Source organism: Curcuma longa, chromosome 4 (assembly GCF_044706935.1).
Source record: "Curcuma longa cultivar G26 ecotype Majalengka, Jawa Barat chromosome 4, ITB_CL_G26_1.1, whole genome shotgun sequence".
Lineage (NCBI taxonomy): Eukaryota > Viridiplantae > Streptophyta > Magnoliopsida > Zingiberales > Zingiberaceae > Curcuma > Curcuma longa.
The window spans coordinates 17,176,483-17,197,249 of record NC_133864.1 but is presented as its reverse complement, the minus strand read 5'-3'; the positions used below and the strand labels follow the sequence as shown (position 1 = coordinate 17,197,249).

General features: G+C 34.0%; 1 protein-coding gene across 4 annotated transcripts; it reads right to left on the bottom strand.

Annotated features, from left to right (window-relative positions):
* Nucleotides 1-786: 786 nt before the first annotated feature.
* Nucleotides 787-17,897, bottom strand: LOC141826898 (protein VASCULAR ASSOCIATED DEATH 1, chloroplastic-like). Of its 4 annotated transcripts, none has more exons than XM_074714217.1 (18): nt 17,605-17,897; nt 17,455-17,517; nt 15,315-15,365; nt 15,111-15,176; nt 14,132-14,227; nt 13,855-13,944; nt 11,558-11,655; nt 11,312-11,487; nt 11,169-11,209; nt 10,997-11,084; nt 10,818-10,904; nt 10,636-10,690; nt 7,223-7,289; nt 4,628-4,724; nt 2,795-2,856; nt 2,650-2,698; nt 2,067-2,362; nt 787-1,205 (listed from the first exon to the last, which is right to left on the bottom strand). In XM_074714217.1, exons 1-18 carry the CDS (start codon nt 17,761-17,763, stop codon nt 966-968), a joined length of 1,881 nt encoding a protein of 626 aa, XP_074570318.1. In that variant the 5' UTR covers nt 17,764-17,897; the 3' UTR covers nt 787-965. The 4 variants fall into 4 exon arrangements, with proteins under 4 accessions (XP_074570318.1, XP_074570320.1, XP_074570319.1 ...); XM_074714219.1 differs by having other exon boundaries at nt 2,067-2,356; XM_074714218.1 differs by having other exon boundaries at nt 17,455-17,511.
* Nucleotides 17,898-20,767: the final 2,870 nt, after the last annotated feature.

The window sequence follows — 20,767 nt, the reverse complement described above, 5'->3', positions numbered from 1 at the left end:
ATCAGTATTCAATAATAATTGCATCTTGTTAAATTATATTTGTGTTATCATTTCTACTATTCTGTTTCAACATATGATTTGTTGGTTTCTTTAGTTATCATGTCGTGGTATATTGCATTCTAAGGTATTTAATACAAATAATAAAATTTCGTTGAAGAACTGTGAAAACCTCATTCTCAGTTCTTTGATACTAATAGCTGATTCAAATTTGACTTTGCTTGAGACAATATTTCCAGTCTTGTGCGTCCGATCTTTAAGCAAGATCAAAGACCACAAGCTTCCTAACACCAGCAGTAGGAGCAATATATTTCATGACAAGCGATGTCGATTAATGTATCCTATGACAATAAAAATTTAAAAAATTAAAAAAACTTCGAGTGCTTTTTATTTTTTAGTTCTAATTCATTAAACAACCACTTGTACCCTCAACACAAATTTTAGCTTTTCTTCATCAAAGCCCTAATTTCTCTTCAAATCTTTTCTCACCCCAACTCCCAGTTTTGTTTACTTCACCTTTTACTCCATCACTTCAGAATTTCTTGAAGCCTCATAGTTTCGTAACTTCATTTAGAAGGGAGAAACTAACTACAAACGCTTTTTTTTTCCTTTTTAACACCCTTTTCATCGATGAATCAAGTGAACCGCGTCGATCTCCTATCCCTCTTCTGAAGAATACTCAACACACTGTAGCATATGCGACAAGTTCAGACAGATCAGTGCAACACAGTCAGTATTCAGATAAGCGAAGCAAATGGAAATGCTCTGAAGCTTGGGGTTTGCTGAACAAATAGGGAGAAACCACTCTCCTTCAGTAATGTTTGCTATATGATATTCTTTTCCTGTACAAATTTGGCATAGTTTTTATAGAACACGAGTACAAGGGGCTGCTTTAAGAAAGTTAAAACTCTCCAAAGAAAAGAGAAGTTCGTTCCAGATTAGTGAGGTTGCTTTCACCATATTTGCTGTCATGGCTTCTTGACCTTCAGCCGCTCGAGACTTTGAAGATGAGACTTCAACAAGACATATTCATGACGCATTCTCTCCAGCCGGGTTTCCATCATAACCATTTCTTCCTTGAGGTAGTTGAAACGCTTCTCCAACCACTCGACATTCTCGACATTATATGCACTACCATCACTGATATAGTTTCCATGGGTAACCACATGCACTTCGGGAACTCTTGTTAGCAGAAGAATCATGACTAACTGCAAAGAAAATGGTGCAGAACCAATTAATTTGCAAAGCGATCAATCTATCTACCATTGTTAAAAGTAGAACAGCACATTAAAAATAAATAACCACCACTTTTGCAGCAAACAAAGAAAAGAAATCGCAAATCAAAACTTCAAATCGTAAAACAAAATATAACATTCTCTTACATAGAGACCCCCCATATCATCATATCCCTCTGTTCTTTGTTCCGATGATAAATAAGGTCATCATTCTAAATGATCTCAGTGAGAACTTCAAAACCACCACTGAACGACGAAATCAAATGGTTATGTTGTGATACTGCTCATCTCACAGATTAATTAGTACAGGAAGCTTCAACAAAGAGTCTTGACAAGTCATGCTTCCGTGTTTGCTTCGACTATAGAGATAAGGATGTCTTGGGGAAAACTATGCGGCAATGAAGCATTCAAATAGAATTGAGAACATTCTACTAAGGGATGTAAATGGTGGGCACAGCCACTTATAGGTTTGACTTCTAACGTTATCTGTAGTACAAGTTAGACTGCCTATAGAACTATATTCTAAAAATCAACTTTATCAGAAATAATAGCATGGTCATGTTGGTCTGTTGAAAATCTTCCAAACAGAAAGGCGGGGATATGAACTATGAAGCAATTTATACAGTTGATCCATCAGTGGAGAATCTTTTAATTTATATAATATCATCCAAATAAAAACACCAGAAAGAAAAATTGGATTAAAATGGGAACGGTTTGGACACAAGAATGTAACATAAAAACACCTACTGCCAACAAAATAGATATTATTCTTGTTCCCGAAGCAAGATACTTGTCTGTAGTGCATAAAAACGATAAAAATGAGGCGTAACTTACCTGTAGTAGGATAATCACAAAGAAAGCTCCAGCTAAAAGCAAAGGCAATAAACTGTGTCTTCTCATATATGAAAGCGAGTTTTCCCATGATTCTCGAAATGTAGACATCAGTAGTGAACATTTTTCAGACTGTTTGTTGACAATGTTGTCCATCCCTGGTTTATTGCTCATCTCGTTGATGTTGCATAGAAGGTTTCTTGAAGTTGATGTGGGATTTTCTATCGACTCTGGAGCTCTTTTAAATTCAATGCCTTTGTCAGGAACCACACAATTACTCTTCTCAAAAATTCCTGCTTCTGACGCAAGAGATATTATGTGAGGAGATATATAGGAACCAATTATAGCTATAGACCTATTCGAGCAAAATTTGCCAGGTTTTATGCACATGTATGAGCCACTTGCCTTGTAAATTTTAAGAACACATTGTACTAAATGCCAGATTTGTGTCACTGACTACATCCTTAATCCTTTTTTTTTACCATGATATTTTTTATGCAAGAAACTATCATGTGAAACAGATTAGCAAGATTTTCATTTTTCAATCTTTGGAGCATGCAGGTATTAAGGGATCTAAGATACAAACCTTTTGATTGTCGAACATTTTGTTCCCTTCCCTTTACTGTATCATGAGCCTGGACATCACCATTGAGAATTAGCTTTATCCCTTACAAACTCTTGTGGGGGAAGAACGAAGATTTGTATTTTAGTTCTCAACAATAAGCACTTACAAAGATAATCCAAGTAGCATATACTTCTCGACACTCTTCCTTAGTTGATTGTTCTATCTTCCCTGAAAAAATACAGAGTTCAAAAGTTTCTTAATTCTGTAAATAAAATAACTACACTTTCAAACCCATAGTCAGCTGAGAAACAAATGAATAAAAGTGGAGAAGGAAATTTCATTTGCTAAAATGTAACAGTTCAGAGATTAGAAATTACAGAAAGTAGCAAGTAATGACTAAAGGTTCAAAAAAAAGGTATCATCCTTTCCTCCAACATAAAAAAATGAGAAAATTGAGATTAAATGTGATCAGTGGTAAGGGAACTACATATTATAAAGCATGATGGAGAAACTTCATTTTAACGCATGCTCCAGTGAAGATATAGCAGAATATAGATATAGTCATGGTTTGAAATCTCATATCATACTGGGCGAAATGGTCAACACATATCATTTTGATAAATCACCAAAACTCGATACCACTTGGCATCAAAGCTCAAAATCACAAACTGTGTTGTAGTTTAGGTCTTTGATCAGAAAAATAATGTTCTAATATCGTGTCAACACTCTGATACATGGTGTCGGTGATAGATTTAAGCGAAAAGAGATGAAGCAAAGGAATGAGACATTGTATGTGTTGAGTGGTATCGAATTCGATAATTTACCGGAATGATACGTTTTGACCGTTTCGCCCGACATGCTACAAGATTTAAAACTATATTTGGCACAAACGTCTCCTTCCTTTTTCCACTCTAATCCATTACCGGCACCAAGCATCGAAACATCGGCACGATACCGAAATAGTATGGTTCCAATTAAAGAGTGAAATTTTGACACGGTTCAAGAATTTGAGCCTTGAATATAGTTACCTTGTCCATCAAGATAAGCATGAAGAAAACAATCATAACTCCGTTATAGTTGGAATAAATATGTTTTGGTATCTTAAACTAGATTGCCTATAATTCAAAGTAAATGAGAAAAGAATTTAATCCTTCACCATCAACAAATTTAGCCTGTTATATAGTGAATTTTGTTATAATTTAATTTATTTTCCATAATTTAATTTTAAATTTTAATGGCTAATTAAACTGAACCAAACAAATATTTTAAAGTTTGAGGATCCATATGAAGTTAGTTTAGGTTTTGATTAAGCCAAACAAATACCTTTTTTATTTACCCAGTTAACAATTTGTGTTTTCCCCATTTTCCTTGCTCTCCAGTTTTGCAAGAAAGAATTGATTCTAAAGTCTTAGTTGATTTCGGCAGTGTAGTGTATAGAATTGATCATAGATTTCTTGACGTGCTAAAAATTGTTTTGTTTTAGTTGGTTTCCTTATTGTTCTTCTCGTTTGACATTTTGTTTTTCTACATCTTGTTATACTTTCTTTTAACAAAAAAAATGTATATTTTGCTGAATAATTCTTGGTTAGCTTGAGTTATCTATTGTCGTTATACTTCTTAAATAATTTCTATTATATTATCACTAGGTTGGGTACCACTTGGTACATGGAAGCACGCCACTAAGTCGTGACATAGCTAACCTTAAATTTCCAGCCTCAAGCTACTGGTTGGAAGAGGCCCCAGAAAGGACTCCCAGGCACAATAGCAGTCCTACCCTACAAGATTGTGGCGTATCCAGTTATGGAATTCTGATACATGCTTTTGGCACCTTTACAGCCTCTTGATGATATGATACAATTCAATCTGATATAGTATTTAGAAAAATCCATGACAGCTTTATTCAATTGTAACCACTTGGCATTTTATCATAATCTGTGTTAAAATTGAATTGATCCTATAGAATCTTCAAAAGAAAAGGCTATACACTATTTAATCATACCCTTGAACAAGGTCTTCTTTGAAAATGCCACGTTAGAATATACTTTTACAGTGCAGCTATTTTCTCCACTGGTATCTTGTACAACATCCCATAAACCCTACATTAAAGAAATAAGAGAATACATTAACAATAACTGGTTTATATATGGGCATGTATGGCGAAGACATACAAACATTAAGCTATTAGTTGCTCATTCCCAAATGTATTTTAAATGTTATTGCTAGGATGATATAAGACCCCAAAAAAATTGGTGAAAAAAAGAGAATAAACTATACATCAGATCTTCCAAAAACTCAATCACCTCATGGATTATAGTCACAACTATCTTACCATTCCCTAAAAAATTGTACAAGCATCAGGCATTACTTACTAAGAAGCATGCAAGAAGACTAATGCACATTTTTTTATCCATAAACCAAAGCTCATCAAAAATTCATCTCAAGGTGCCTAATGTGGGTAAGCATAGGATGTTATTTACGATTGGAGGATAACAATTAGAAACTGTATATGGAGAGTCAAAAATCCTTTTTCCAACTATTTCCTCATCCCACTTTACCAACTCTCATTTATTAAATGATTTTACAATACTTTATATGTTGAATAGGATAGTCCAGAATGTGTGTGTGTGTGGATACCTGTACAGAGAGATGGAATATTTGTGCAGATGCACCTAAAGATAGAAAAATGAAATTCAGAAATGAGTGTACAAAGAAATTGATCACCATAATTTCACAGCAAGGGACTGCCGGATGAATTTAGAAGTCAAACCATCAAATCAAAAATGGTTTGATCCCTGTCAATATAGTGTGGACTGCTTGTCAAGAAAAGGAATAAGCACATTAAGGTTCATGGAATTCAACAAAAGTGATATTTTTATACTTTTGATATGCAGACTGTGGTGTGTATATGATCTTTTAAAAATCTCATTAGCCTTGGCTAGCTTTAACAAATGTCCCATACCAACAGAAAAAACCAGATGCTCTTCCCTTGTTATTCTAGAGATGACCAGACCAATAAAGAATCACCATCACCGACAAAAGGATTTTCTAAATAACTTAATAACAGTTAGTTGCATTTTTTCTGTTCAAACAAAAATTTCATGTATGAACTTTCAGAATTTTTTTTTTTTTTTTTACAACAGCAACCTTGAGGCTGATAATTTTTCTGGTGGTGTCACAAATTCTGAAGTATCAAAAAAATAAGAAGCATTCATTTTTCAAAAAAGAAAATAGCAGATACGTTTTCTGACTGTATGTATGAAGTTATCACATATAAACAATTAATTAACAATTAGACAATATCTTTTTCTAACTATATGCTTATAGAGAAAATAAATTAGAAAGGTTAAGGATAAAAAGGTCCTCAGTGTATGACAAAATTGATATGAATTAATGATGATTAATGGTAAGAGGAAGGCTGCTGGAAAAAATATAAGTTTGACTGTATTTAAGAAATATGGTACGTGCACAAGTTAGTTTCCAAGTTCCATAGAGGCATTAATTAGTATAGGTCCAACCAAAGCATGCCAGTGACATGCTATAACATTATTTCATATGCATTATATGGGTGCATATTTACGTGATTATCATCAAAAGTTAGTATGTTGTGCTTAGTTATATAAAACCTGAAATTATTGATCTTCCTTCCGGAAGCATGATCCTCATTAAATTCCCCATAGTCACTCTTCATAATAGATACCTTCTGCCACATTATTTTCTCCTATAAGTACAACTGAATTTGAAGCTTCACCTTGGCGAAATAACTATCAGCTCTCAAACATGATCCAAATGTGACATGACATGATCCAAGTGGGACCAATAAACACATTTTGTGTTTTAAAGCATAAATTAATCATTCCTTTACACTTATAGCATATTGTTTAATCAAGGAATCCCATCCCTTTTTCTTTTTGTTGGTTCATGTTTACATTAAATTGATATAAACTAGAAAAGTCAACTAATAATTCACATCTAGTTAGATAAAGATATTCAGTTGGTTAGAACTAGTAAACCAGCTTAGTCTACTTGAGCCTAATTTTTGTGTGCCTATTCATATATGTAAATATGTGAGGTAACAAAACACCACAAATGCAAATTTATAAAAAAATGCTAATCTTAGAGTGCTAGCAATCAAAAAACAAAACTATAGAAATAAAGTCAGAATTCCATTTGCACTTTTCTCAGTCGTCAAGTGTTAGATGTGCTTAATGGTAACATCAATGAAGTTGTGGCTTGAACAGCTACAAGATAAAACATGGATTTGGACTGTCTTCAAAGGTGCCTCGTATTGAAAATCTGATGTTTTCTTGCTAAAAAGGTACTTCAAAGTTTGATGCTTCTGGACCAAAATAACTATTTGTAGTTTTATTGAATTAAAAGCTTTATATGTAGTTTGCAATACAATATGTAATGTAAAATTCCACAACTACAAAATCCAGTGGTTTAATGACATGACCAGTGAATAAAGAGCAGCACATCCTTGCAAAGGGGTCGTGCAAGTAAAACATAAGTAATTTTTCATTAATGGAAGGAATAATAGAAACATGGTATCCCATGATTAGCAGAGGGAGAGTTAAGTATTGACATGAAATTTTACCTCAACCTCAAAATAATCCCCATAAGGTACATCACTAACATGCTGTGACGTTTCAATCACCAAATGGCTGTTGGAATAAAATCACTGCCATAAGATTAACAAGGAAACGAGATTTTCACAAAGAAAGCTTAAGTATGGAGTTAGAAAGACAAATAACTAACATGGATTTTTTTACTGTACTTCACAAAATTGAACTATTAATACAATTTGATAAACTAAAATAAGAATTCTTATGGTGTGAATTTAGGAAATATGTTGCTGAAATGATGCTTAGTTGTAAGCAATAAATTTTAACATATTGCATAGAAATTACATAACACACTAGTACACCTTATTATTGGAATTATTCACTACTAAACCAAAAGCTCCTCTATCTCTAGACAAAATAATTCTAAATGAAAGAAACTACATAGCAACCAAACAAATGAATCTTGTTATCCTAACATTTGGGTCTTTTGCCAATCACAGTTTACAATGGAACAAGACATCTATTTCCTAGACCAAAAAAAAATGCAAATAGTGTACATAACAAGTTTGCATAAAAATATCAAATAAAACAAAACATTAATGCACTAATTTGTAGACACGAGCCCATGGTTCTCCAATAGCAACATTTTAAGTGTCCAATCCACATCATACGATTCACATTTACAATAATAATAATAATAATAAACCTATTGATAATTTTCCTTTATATTGAAGATAAAGCCAAGTGTGAAATATTCTAGCTTACTAGGCAGTACAGGTGGTATAGCAGCCCGTACTACCTGATATAGATCATTGGAGTTTGATTCTGAAAAAAAATGGCTAATTTTAGTTTTTTTCTGATTGCCAGTATGTATGCAAGATGATGAAGCCAGGCACATCAAGAGGATTGTAATCAGCCATAGGTTTCATGTGTTACATCATATCCCTATCCAGTGATTTCAGAGTTCCGACATAATAATTTATTTCATAATTATTTTAAAATTGAATATTTGAAGGTCTTGTCAATGCAAGAATGCCAAACAACGCAACAACATGGGGCAATATTATTATATCCCTTCACTATATCCATGGTTATGTTACTAGTAATATGCAGACAAATTAAATCATTTTTATCTTCTTTTACCCTGGCACCTATTACTCAAATGGATTCAACTCTTCTAACTATAGAATGTAATGGTAACTTTTGAACATGTTCATACCATCTTATTTTATTTTATTTAAATTTATCTATTAGATTTACAAATGATTGCTGTCAGATATTGGTATTAATCGTTTTAATATTTCTAGCAACTACATATGAACACAATCATGTCCCATATGATATAACAAAAGGTGGATGGAAAAATTATATTTTGGAACTTAGCACCATTGAACAATATGGTCCAACTGAAACATGTAATAACTCAAAATCTTATACAAAAACACTAAATAAAAATGATATGTATTGATTAGACAAGAATTCTTGAATGACAAAAGACCCAAGTCTATTACTCATTACAGAACAATTTTCATTTAATAAAACCATAGAAATCCACTGGAAATTAAAAAAATACACGTCCAATGAAATGCTTTTGCTATCTGCTTGAATAATGAACCATTGGTATAATTGAACAACTAAAGAAAAAGCAAATAGATAGACCTTTCTCTATCTCAACTCCGAGAGAAGTTCTGAATCAGAAGATCCAATTTTTCCTCTTTTTCTATCTCTGCCTTAAAAGCATATCTATCTCAGCATTCCCATCTCTTCAGCATTAACTTGTGGACAATTTTTATAACACACCCATTTTTAATCAAATTTTACCAAATCATGCCTCCTTAGTTTATCTTTAACAAATTGTACCTCCCACGCTCCCACTAATTTCTTTCTATTATGTTATCTCTACTCCAATTTTCCCATTAACTTGCTGATTATTTAGTTTGATTTCAAAAAAAAAAGATATGAACTCATTATACGTAAGAACCTTAGTCTATATCTCACTAATAATTCATTTAATTTTTCCTCCACCTTTGCAAAATTCAAATTCTTGTGGTATCTTTATTTAAGGGAATTGAGTATGTTTTTACAAAGATCAGACCAAGTGATAAACTTCAGTACAATCATTGCTCTATTGTTATCTCTTCGTCAGAATGAAAAAGGTCATTTTATCTTCCTATTTGTGAGAATCTTATTCTATTTTGCATGGATCAAAATCTATACTCAACCTTTGAGAGTGTTTACAATATATAGTCTAGTCCTATGGGATATTATTTGAATATTTTTATATTGTAATTATATATGGATGTAATTGTTAACTTCAACATAATTCAATGGTTCTTTCCCTCAACATAGTTTAGGGTGTATTTACTTGGAAGATAAGGATTCAAAATAGAATGGGAATGGGAGGAGAGATAGAAATCATATTTACTTGAACATATGTATGAAGAAAAAGAAAGCAACAAGGATCCCTCAGCTCCTCCTACCACAATTGATACATCTAAAATCAAACAAATAGATTGAAGGGGAAGAGAAAGAGAAGTGGTAAAAGGACCATTATACCCTTTCCTTGATGAACATTATTGACTACAACTACTAGTAGTCTGACATTGCTCATCGATCACCCACCACCATTTGTGGCTAGTCGCCACCGCTTTCCCAACTTAGGATGGAAAGGAGATTAGAGAGGCTAAAGATGGCATTTTTATTCCTTCCTCCATCATCCAAGTTAACATAATTTTATCTCTTCTCTTGCTCCCCCGTCTTCCTACTTTCCTCCTTTTCCTTTTTCTTCAATCTTAATCCTTCCAACATAGGATGGAGAGTAAGTTAGAGAAGAGGGTATAGATGACTTTTTTTACTCTCTCCTCCCTCATCCAAGTAAACATGATTTTATCTCTTTTTCCTTTCTCTTCAATCATGATCCCTCCAAATAAACATAGCCTTAACTCCAAGACAAATATGGGAGACTGTTTTTGGAGAAGAAAGAAGAATTGAATTGCAATAAGACAGCTCAGGCCCTAAAATCTCTGGATGAAAATGGCTTGTTCATAAGTCCTACCTCATGGGAGACAAGACAATGAAAGCTAACAGAAATTCAAAAATTTACAAGATACCAAAATATGTTCAGAAAAGCTTTCTTCCTGTGCACCGCCATCGCTTATGTCTAAGAATGAAAATTTGGACAATACTCCATCAGACTAGCAAAGTTTTCTTATTAAGTGTTTTAGATAAATCATAAATAAAGATAAATTTTTCACTTGCAACTTTTGAACTCCTTGGATATGCCTATCTTTTATTTGCATGCTGCCACCAAAATTCAAGACTCCTTCAATCAAAGATTTTTCTGCTATCGAACTCTGCTATAGGCAGTTACTACAATTCAAAGAAACTGAGCAAAGAAAATACATCTATTGCATCGAAAGATTAAAAAGAAAGGATGACATCCTACCTATTCCTGTATACACGAAATTTCTGAATCTCCTGGCAGTTCCCAAATTTAGGACCTTCAATACAATTAGAAGATATCAAGACAAATACTATCCAAAGACAGATTCGACCAAAGTACACTTTATAATCACATTACAAATAGGAAACAGTCGCATAGTGTGAAAATGAATTATCTTGGCTTACCAAGATATACTTTGACAGGATGCACAAATGAAATGTTCCGGGTATACCCAAATAGTTCATGCTTACGCCAAGAAGTGCACTGAAAATCTGGTGCATGAAAATAAGAAATAAACGTGATTAGTCAATGGATATTTGAATAGTAACAACTAATAAAGAAAATTTGTTAAGAAGCTCTTTACCCTTGTCGCCGCATCTTGAATGGAAATCTCTCAGAAAGTCAAGAGCTTCATTGGAAACAAATAGATTGAAAAAATCCTTGACAAGTAGCTATAACCCAAGATTTATGTGTCAAAAGGAAATGTGATGAGATATGAAAAAAAATTAAGTGTCATATAGTGATTTATCCATTACCGGAAACTTTGACTCTGCAACAATAGTAAAACGTTCTGGAACTGCAGTGGGATAATGTAAATACAAGCTTAAGAGGAGGAGACTAATTGACTATGCAGATTAAATGAAGATGATAATCACGGATGATAAAATATAAAAGACACCTGTAGGTGCATCAATATCCTCAACGGTCCATATGAAAGGGAATTCCAAAGATGACTCATTAAATTTTTCTTCACATTCATTTTCTTTGAAATCTGAAGGCTCTAAGGAGATATCCCTAACAACTTCACCATTCAGCAGAGGATTTAATTCCTCTTTGACATTGGCATCCTTAAATCTGGTTCAAAAGTAATAAGTAGATATATGGAAAACCAAGAAAGATATCAGTTTATGTTCACAGGTTTAACCTGTTTGAAGGTGATGAATCATTTGCCAAAGGATTACATTCCCGTATTTTCTCAATAAAAGCTCCAATGCCTTGGCTGCTGCCGTCTGATTTTGTATCCTGGAACATGAAATGTCAAAAATAAACTGCATTTATTTGCAAATCAGCAAGTTACTGATAAAGAAAGTTTTGTACTCCATGAATGCACAGAAAATCTTCAAAGAACCACTACAGCCTGAAATAACCTTAAATTGAAAGTTTAATGAGGAAGACTCCTTAAACTCATAAACCATGTAGATCCCTAAGAATCTGCATATTAGGAACTTGGCATATACATGAACAATGTTGACACCAAGAGAGAACCATCCATCATTCTGATATTTGGTTGTGCATGAACCTATGAAGCAACTATATGAGAGTAATAAACATAGATGAATACTAGTTCTAAACCATTGTAACTTATGGTAACAGTATATGACTTAAACCGTCATATATAACTTAAACCGTTGTAGGTCTACAATTCTGATATTTTTCAATTATGAATAACAATTATGCTAGCAGTATTTAACTTAAACCATTGCAGGTCTTACACTCAAGATCAGATGGTCCTAAGCTCGTCTTCTAGTAGCTTAAGCCTAGTATGCTATCTCTTTGATAGTGGAGTTTCTCGCCATGGTCGATGTGGTTTTGTAAGTAATGAAAATTATAAAGCTAAGCAGCACACAGAAAATTAAGAAAATAAGTAGAAAACTAAGCAAATAATGATGATGATAGTTTCTTTTTAAAATCAGTGGAGGTGGTAGATTAAGAGGTGTGGGAAACTACAGCCATGTTGAGATGAAACGGAGGTGCAGTGAGGAACCACATAAGAAAGCAAGGTATGGGAACAATGATGCGGCAATGAACCGAGCAAGAAGCGGCGGCAATGAGAACATCAACATGGTATGACAATAGCGAGAATAGCATGGGGTCTTTGTTTGCATGCACAAAGTTGAGCAACAATGAGAAGCTAGGGGTGGGAACAAAGAGAGTGGTCGAGCCGGGTCCTATGGTTAGAAGGTAGTAGAAATGGCAAGGAATAATAGAGTGTGGTGGATGGGCATGTGAACGAGAAACATGAATAGAGAGATGAAGTATCAAATCAAACCACTAGCTTTTGGCTATGATATCACTTGACATAGCACAAGAATTCACGCAAAGAAAAGTCAATTCATATTAATCAAAAGTTGAATAAACATGAGACACTGAAACTCTTTATAAGCTCAATTCTACAAAACCTAGAAAACAAATAAGAAAATGAGGAAATACAATTATCCCTATTAATTGACTACTAAATTTAAAAAAATAACAAACCCAAAAATACTAGTTACAAAATAAATTGTATTATTACCAGACAATTGAAATTTGAATTCATAAATTGATTCCCATCTCCCAATCTACTAATCAATGGATGTTTTTATGGTAAATAACGCAATTCATAGGAAGAAATTTATATTTCCAGATTTTGTTTTAGCAATAAAGAACAGAGAATAAACCCATCAATCATTTCAGCATTTGTCCATAGTGTAGGAACAATGATTAGAACCTATAACTGAAGTGTATAATTAGATGAAGTAGAGACCTTGGAATAATGGAACAGAAGAGTTGAACAATATAGAAAAAATATAGTTTGGCCTTCAAAATGATTAAGACAACATAAAATAAAAAGTTTGATGATGATAAACCATGCCCCAGCACAACGGATAAGATCAAGGCCAACACTAACCAAACTATAGATGATACATCTAATCTTTGACTATATGATACCCATGCATATGCCTGTTACATCATCTCATGCATCATGAACTATCACAGGGGCACAGACATAGACAGTAAGATACTAAGATCTACAACAGAGATTGTTCAATGGCAAACACATATGGTCAATATTTATTTAAGTGAATGTTTAGGAAATCTGATCAGGTATTCCATATAAAACTTGAAAAATAACCAAGTCCCATTTTAATTTAAAAAATGTAAATAGATATTCGACCATACATTTTAATAAATCAAATTCGTTTGGATGTTTTTAAAGTAGCCAACCTCATCATATCCTCATTGACTTAACCCACCAACAGAATTTCAAACATAAAAATTGAACAATAATATTTCAAGAGACAATAAAATTTCACTAGAAAATCCAAAAACCCAACACTACTCTACCATGACCCTGTTAGTGAAATGCTTTCCAAAAGTAGTGCAGTGCTTAGATGCAATGACCAGCACTCTCAGTGAACATAATCAATGAAATTGACAAACAAGGAAAAATAGAATGCTAACCATGGTTTTTATGTCACCGCCATGTTGTGTGCAACTATCAATGATAAGCTCATATGCCTCATCACGTGACAAAAATGATCCAAAGAAGTACTGTCATTATAAATAAATAAACTTAAAAGGCAATAAAAAAGATATAGCAGAGGTTGTTATTGCTTGATGGTTATGAGCAAAACAAACAATAGAACATAAACAGCAATAAAGGACAAGCCTTCTCAAAGTAATGCAAGGTATTAAAATGATTGAAGGCTGAAAATTTACTTATCCAACAACTTGTTACCTTTTTCCCTCCAGCAACAATTTCAATTGCATTAGGAAAAATTGCAACTGTTTTTGCTTTACGGACATCAGTTACTTGATTTAAAGGTATTATTCTCTGTACAATAAATCTATTTTTAGAATCAAATATTTTTGCAGCAAATGACAAAAGAAAAGCTTGCGAAAAAATGTACTTAAGGGAAAAATGAAGGATTCACAAAAAGATATTAATTTAGTGTTCAGAGATACAGGGAGCTAAGTAAAAGTTGGCCAAACAAGCACAGGCAAGCCACAAAGTTAATAATTCTCAACCCAATTGACACTAGGAAGCTTTTTGTGCATAGCGAGTTGTGTTGTGTTCATCATGTCATAAGTGGTTCACAGGTCAATATAAAACTCTATAAAATAACATAAAAATCATTATCTATTTTTAAAATAATTTTACAATTTAAATATATATTGGATTAATTAAATTTTCTAAAATTTTATGAAACATAAAATGTTATAAAATAATCTTAGTACAAGGTTAATCAGTATCAGTTATCACTGATTTACATATTCAGATCCTATTGCGTTACTTTAAGATATTGCTTCTTGTAATCATGTTTTAGGATGAATAGAATCATGCCCAATATTTCCAGCACTAGCAGATTAAAATGTAAAACTAACTTTCAGACAATTCAAACCTGATAAGAAAGTTTACATAATGTACAACCTTTAGTGCATACCAGAACCAAAAGCAAAAGGATAATAGGGCATTGGCTTACAACCATCACTCTATTTAACAGATTACTATCAAGTGTGAATTCTAAATTGATAGTACTCGAGCAAATTCATACATCCCAATGTGAGTATAATAAAGGTAGTAAAAACTCGAATTGCATCTAGATAATAATTGAGGAAGTGAAAAAAAAAAAAGTTATATAGTATGCAGCATAACATCAAAATTAGAAGGAACTGAAAAACTCGAATTGCATCAAGATAAGCGCACCTCTTCTTACCTTCGTCTCAAATCCAAATATATTTGAATAAAAGCAGATATGATGGATAAATAAATACATGTGACCCTGCGAAGGAAATCCAAAAAAATTTTGGAAATTTAATTAGGTGTTTAAACCAAGCTAATCATGGCCTTTGCATGATTAGCTTAAGTAGTACATTAAGCCCTTCTAAAACCATATATAACAAAGTAAAGGCAGAAGTACCTGAAGAAGGATGTTTTCTTGGAAGGCACAGTTAAAATCTTTAATGAGAACCTACATACAGAAATGTTCATGCCGATAAACTTCATATAGACAAAAGATCTAGGAAAAACAAAAAACTGGAAACTAGACATTGGATGACAAAGATTGGCATTAGGGTAAAGAAGGTGAAGTTAAAAATCTTGATGATCTGAAAGGTATCATGAAAGCATAATCATGCTTGTGACATAAAATGCCAAATCAGAATGTCCTACTAGGTTATTAAACAAGATTCTATAGATATGAACTTTACATCCATCATGGATATAAAATGCTTAAAACAGTTAGCAAGGGAAACTAACAGTCATTTCCACTAAGATTAGTCTATATATTGAGAATAGCAAGTTGTTTACATTATACATCCAAGTGTAATTGTCATACTTGTACTTATTACTATTTGCTACATAAATAATATATTAATTCAATTGTCTCTCCTTCCACCAGAGGGGAAAAAGGATCCTTGCATAGCAAATCATCACTCCAAGTGGTATGTCAAACCAGTAAGAATGCACAAAAGTGAGGTGAGGTTTTATATCAAATTATAAGGAAATTGTATTAAAAGATTCTATACTAGACTATAGAAGTGTTCTATTATCTTGAGTAAAACACAAGGAACTGTGGTACTCCATAACTAGAGAAATTAGTTGAAGATATATTCAGAGCTAGGTCTATTTTTAAAGGGAGAATATGCTGGAATTGTAGTGTGGCTATCTAAGGGCTTCCTAGGATGATGATAATGGACTTGGAACTTGAAGAGACATGGTAGAGGTATCATCACAATATGTCTTATTTATAAATTTCCTAATGCAGACAACCAGCAATCAGGTATTTGCAACCAAGCTTTATTCTCCTTTCTAGAGACTTAAACTAGCACCTAAACGCTCTTACAGTAGATATTTGTATCATACACTTCCCAATTTTTGTGAGGCTAGCTACACTAGGCATAGGTTATAGAGCTGCTTGTTTCCTTTGTCCATGTTGGTCATATTTTTAAATCAATACCCATCCACCAAGGATCTTTGGAAATTTTATCACCTCAAACTAGGTATACTGCTATTACAAAAGCATGCTTGAACCAACAACTCCCAACACCCTTCGGCTAACCCATCAATCTTCAAAGTTTTGGTTGAAAATATTCAAGATAAAATGGCTCACCTTGAACCTGCATTTGCATTCCATTAGGAGGCATGAGGTTTACCTAATTAATGTCTTCTTCCAAACTTTAACTGATCAGTTGGTAATGGTGATACCTTTGAACCTGTTTGAAGCAAGACATACCCAGAAGATGGTCTCGTCCACAGGCCCAGACTTGATGAAATTCAATGTCAGATGGTTCATTTAATACCACCTTACAGGATAGAGCCTAAAGGAACTGAATTTAATTGTCAAGCTGACAAAGCCTATTTTATTATGACAAGATGTAAGGCAGCAGCAACTTCACAGACCTTGTAATCTGATTTCAAAACTATATATAAGACCCAATATATGCTTCTGTTCAGGGATTTAGAAATCTTCGTAAGGAATTTGATTTTCCATTTTTCTCCACTATGCGGAATTGATTGATTTACTTTGAATTGGCTCAAACGAAACATGGCAACAGGAAGCAGGGAGGATTCTTTCATGCATGTATACTAGAAGCTAATTTTGGCAAAATTTTGCTAACCATCTTAAACTTGGACTGGAGCATTTCCAAACCCACCCTCTTCAGCACCATTTGGATGCTAATGCTTTGAATATAGCTTGCAGTCATCAAGTTAAGCAATCAACCAACTTGCAAATAAATTTACCATCCATGTTGCTAATTACCTGACCAGTAGTCCGTCACCTCAAAATTAATAATGTGACAACAACATAAAGGTACTGAGCAACAAAGCTACGACAATTTTGATCTTCATTTGATTGCCTATGACCAAAAAAATAACGACATGCAAAATTTCCTACACGCAACCCTGGCAAACTGCTCCTCTAATCCACCATCAGCTAACTACCAAACTTGTCAAAGGCAAGGAGGTAAATATTATCTAAAATAAATACCATAATCCGCAAGGAACAAATCTAACACGCACAGACATCACGAGCCGGACAGAAGACGAACACCACTCACCTCCTCAGAAGGAAGACGGAACAGCAACCGGTACTCTTCGCTCCTATTCGATAATACCTGGTTCTGCCATCTCAATTGCGGTCAAGAAGCGCAACGACAACCCTAGATTGAAAAATCGAACCAAGAAGAGCCTCGCTCGACGGTCATTACCAGCATATCGGCGTCGCGTCGGTCGTAGCACTCCGCAGATTGCGAGAGGGATGAGTTTCCGGGCGCGTCTTCGCCATCCGGTTTCGGGGCGACCGGCGACGACGATGGCGACGAGCGGCAGGCATCCGAGTCCCCCGTCTGTGAAGCGGCAGCAACCATGGGATCGCGATCGCTCCTAGGGCTTGGAATTGTATCCGGGAGCGCAGGGAGAAGAGGGAAGAAAGAGGGCAAGAGCGAGGAGAGAGATCTTGCTCTTTCCGGATTCCACGATAGAGAGAGAGAGAGAGAGGAGAGTGGAGTGCGGACTGCGGCAAAGCGAAGGGGAGACGTGCATTAAATTAAAAAAATTATAATTAAAATAATTTCACGATCAAACCTTCTAAAATTTATTCTTTATAGTACTTAAATCTTTCTATTATTGCATCTATTTTTTCTTTTTTTTTCTTTTTTCCTTCCAATATAAAAACACACCTGCCGATTTATTGAAATAAAATATATATATATATATATATATATTGTTTTAGATATTTTAAAAATCTAAAAATAATGCACGATATTAAAAAAAAAAAACTGGTCCGTCAAATGAAACGATTATTCTAGTTGTGAATTTATTGCTTGCTTTTGATGGCCTAAAGTTGAATTGCAGTTGGAGTTTGGTCATAACCATCGTTCAAAATAATAGTTTTAAATGGATAGTAAGGCTGATAATGGACGATCAATAAATATGTGCAATTTATTAAACTATTAAAGTTCACTCATTTGTTGAATGTAGCACAGATGATGGCATAAGTTTTTAAAACATAGTTGAGTTGATTATAATGAAGTAGATTTACAGAAAAGGATAAAAACTTGAATTTTTATAAAATCAAATAATAATCTCCTCCGTTATAATCAACTGTAATTTTTCGATGATAACATAATTTGAATAATAGCGTTAGAAAGAGAAAAAATCACCTACTAACTTTCTCAAATATTTAAATCACGCCTCCTATTTTTATAAAATTTTAAGCGTTCATCCACCTAACTTTCTTAAATATTCAAATCAGGCATCCTATTTTTGAATTTTTAAATGACAAATCCATTTCTCAAAATCCTCCTTCCACGGAAGAAGAATTCTCATAAAAAAAAAGTAAAATTAAAAAATATGTTAATTTTAAGATTTTAAATTTCTTTTATAAGACCATGGGAATTTCCAGTTCGGATCCTCTGCGTCGCTAAAGCCTCTGCGCCCCTGTGCCACTCAGAAACGACAAACTCCTACACGCGGATCACACGTGAGTCTTCGCCAAAAACCTTCGGCGCCAAAAAACCGAGCCTCCTCCGCCTCTCTTCGCCACCACAAACCGAGCCTCCCACCCGACCGACCTCGTTGTCCATTTTAAATATCTGAAAGGTTTCCAACGTTGCACGTTGGACCTGGTCGATTGCGTGATCGACCAAAACACGCTGGTCGATCAGCTGATCGACCAAAGCACGCTGGTCGATCAGCTGATCGACCAAAGCAAGCTAGTCGATCAAGTGATCGACCAGCACATTACGTTGTTTCAACCATGCTTGAATTTCTAATGTGGCAAAGTATAATTAAGTTGGCTTCTTGCATGCATCGTTGGATTTCTAACATCATGCATGCATGCATGAGATTTCTAAGTCAAGACTTCATTAATCAAGTTTAAGTGCATGAAACTTCATTAATCAAGTATGAATTCATTAATCAAATGGTAAGGCATGATCAACCACCATGCAGGTGCTATCACCATTTGCTAGCAATAGCATGCATGCATTAATATGATTAACTTCATTAAACTTCAACTTGTCTAGCCCAATTAGCCCGGGTAAGACTAAACTTAAATCTTTTGTACTTGTCAAACAACAAAACAGACTCAAGTCTGACTAGACTCAAGTCTGACCAGGCTAGACTGCATCAACAAAACACACCACACATGAGAAAGATTTTCTTTATTTCCTGGTTGAGAGAAGTCAATAATGGTTCATCAAGCAAGAAATAATGGTTCATTAAGCTGTTTGATTATCTTTGTGACAAGCTACCTAATGTCCACTGCCCTATTCAATGCACATGAGCACAAGATGCTGGAACTCTGAATCAATATGGGTGTAGTTTGGTTGGCATTGAGTTTCAAAATGAATGAATTCAACAAGCCAGCTGCTTTCTGGCTGCTTTGTTGAATGACATTAAGAGCCAGCAAGCATTCATTGAGTATATGAACAGCAACCAACTCAATGTCAGTAATGAAGGGGCCAAACAGACAAGCCCTTGAATCCTATAAACAAATAAAATTGTAAACTACAATTAATTAAGAAATAAATTAGTTATTTCAAATAATCTTATAGTTTATCACACATCGATATAAATTTAAATAATCTTACATTCCACAAAATGGTTGTATTGACATGTTAGTGGTTTCTTAAACAAAACAAAATAAATCTCAATCTGGCTTCAAATAGATTTCACCCTATTGTACAATTTTGCCACAAAACGTATCTAGAAACATAAATGTTCCAAGTGTCTTTGTTTTCTCAGTTCTAACAGCTCTGTCATTGATGCTAACTGCCAGGTGAAAGCAAAAGAATGCTTGTAGATTCGTAGATCAATAATGATTTATAGATTCAATTGTTGCTGCAAAACTACCCAATCCTGCATTCATATCCATTATGTTTCGGTACCTTCCAGTACCGAAATCACCTCTGTTCAAACATTCTTGCAACAATTTGGATCTACCAGTTCCGTGATTCAACCTGCATCTACAAAAAAAAAAAGATCATTGATCATGGAAGAGATAGATAAACTAGAACTTGAGCGATTAAGTTCAACTGAAACAAACAAACCTATCCAAGTCAACTACAGCGATTAAGTTCAACTGAAACAAACAAACCTATCCAAGTCAACTACAGTGGGCAAATTGATGGTACATAAAACTTGTTAAGCGAGATTATAGTATCCTTGCAATTCTACATAAAAGGCAAATGTGTGACTTACTTTCCTTTGCAATTGATGGTTTGTTGTGAAATCTTTAATCTAATGATCTGAACTGATGAGCAAGTAGGCTACTCATAAAACAATTACTTCTAATTTATTAAAGATTAAACAATTACTTCTAAGTATAAAGAGAATGTGCTTATCGACCTCAAGAACTATCTCAAAAAC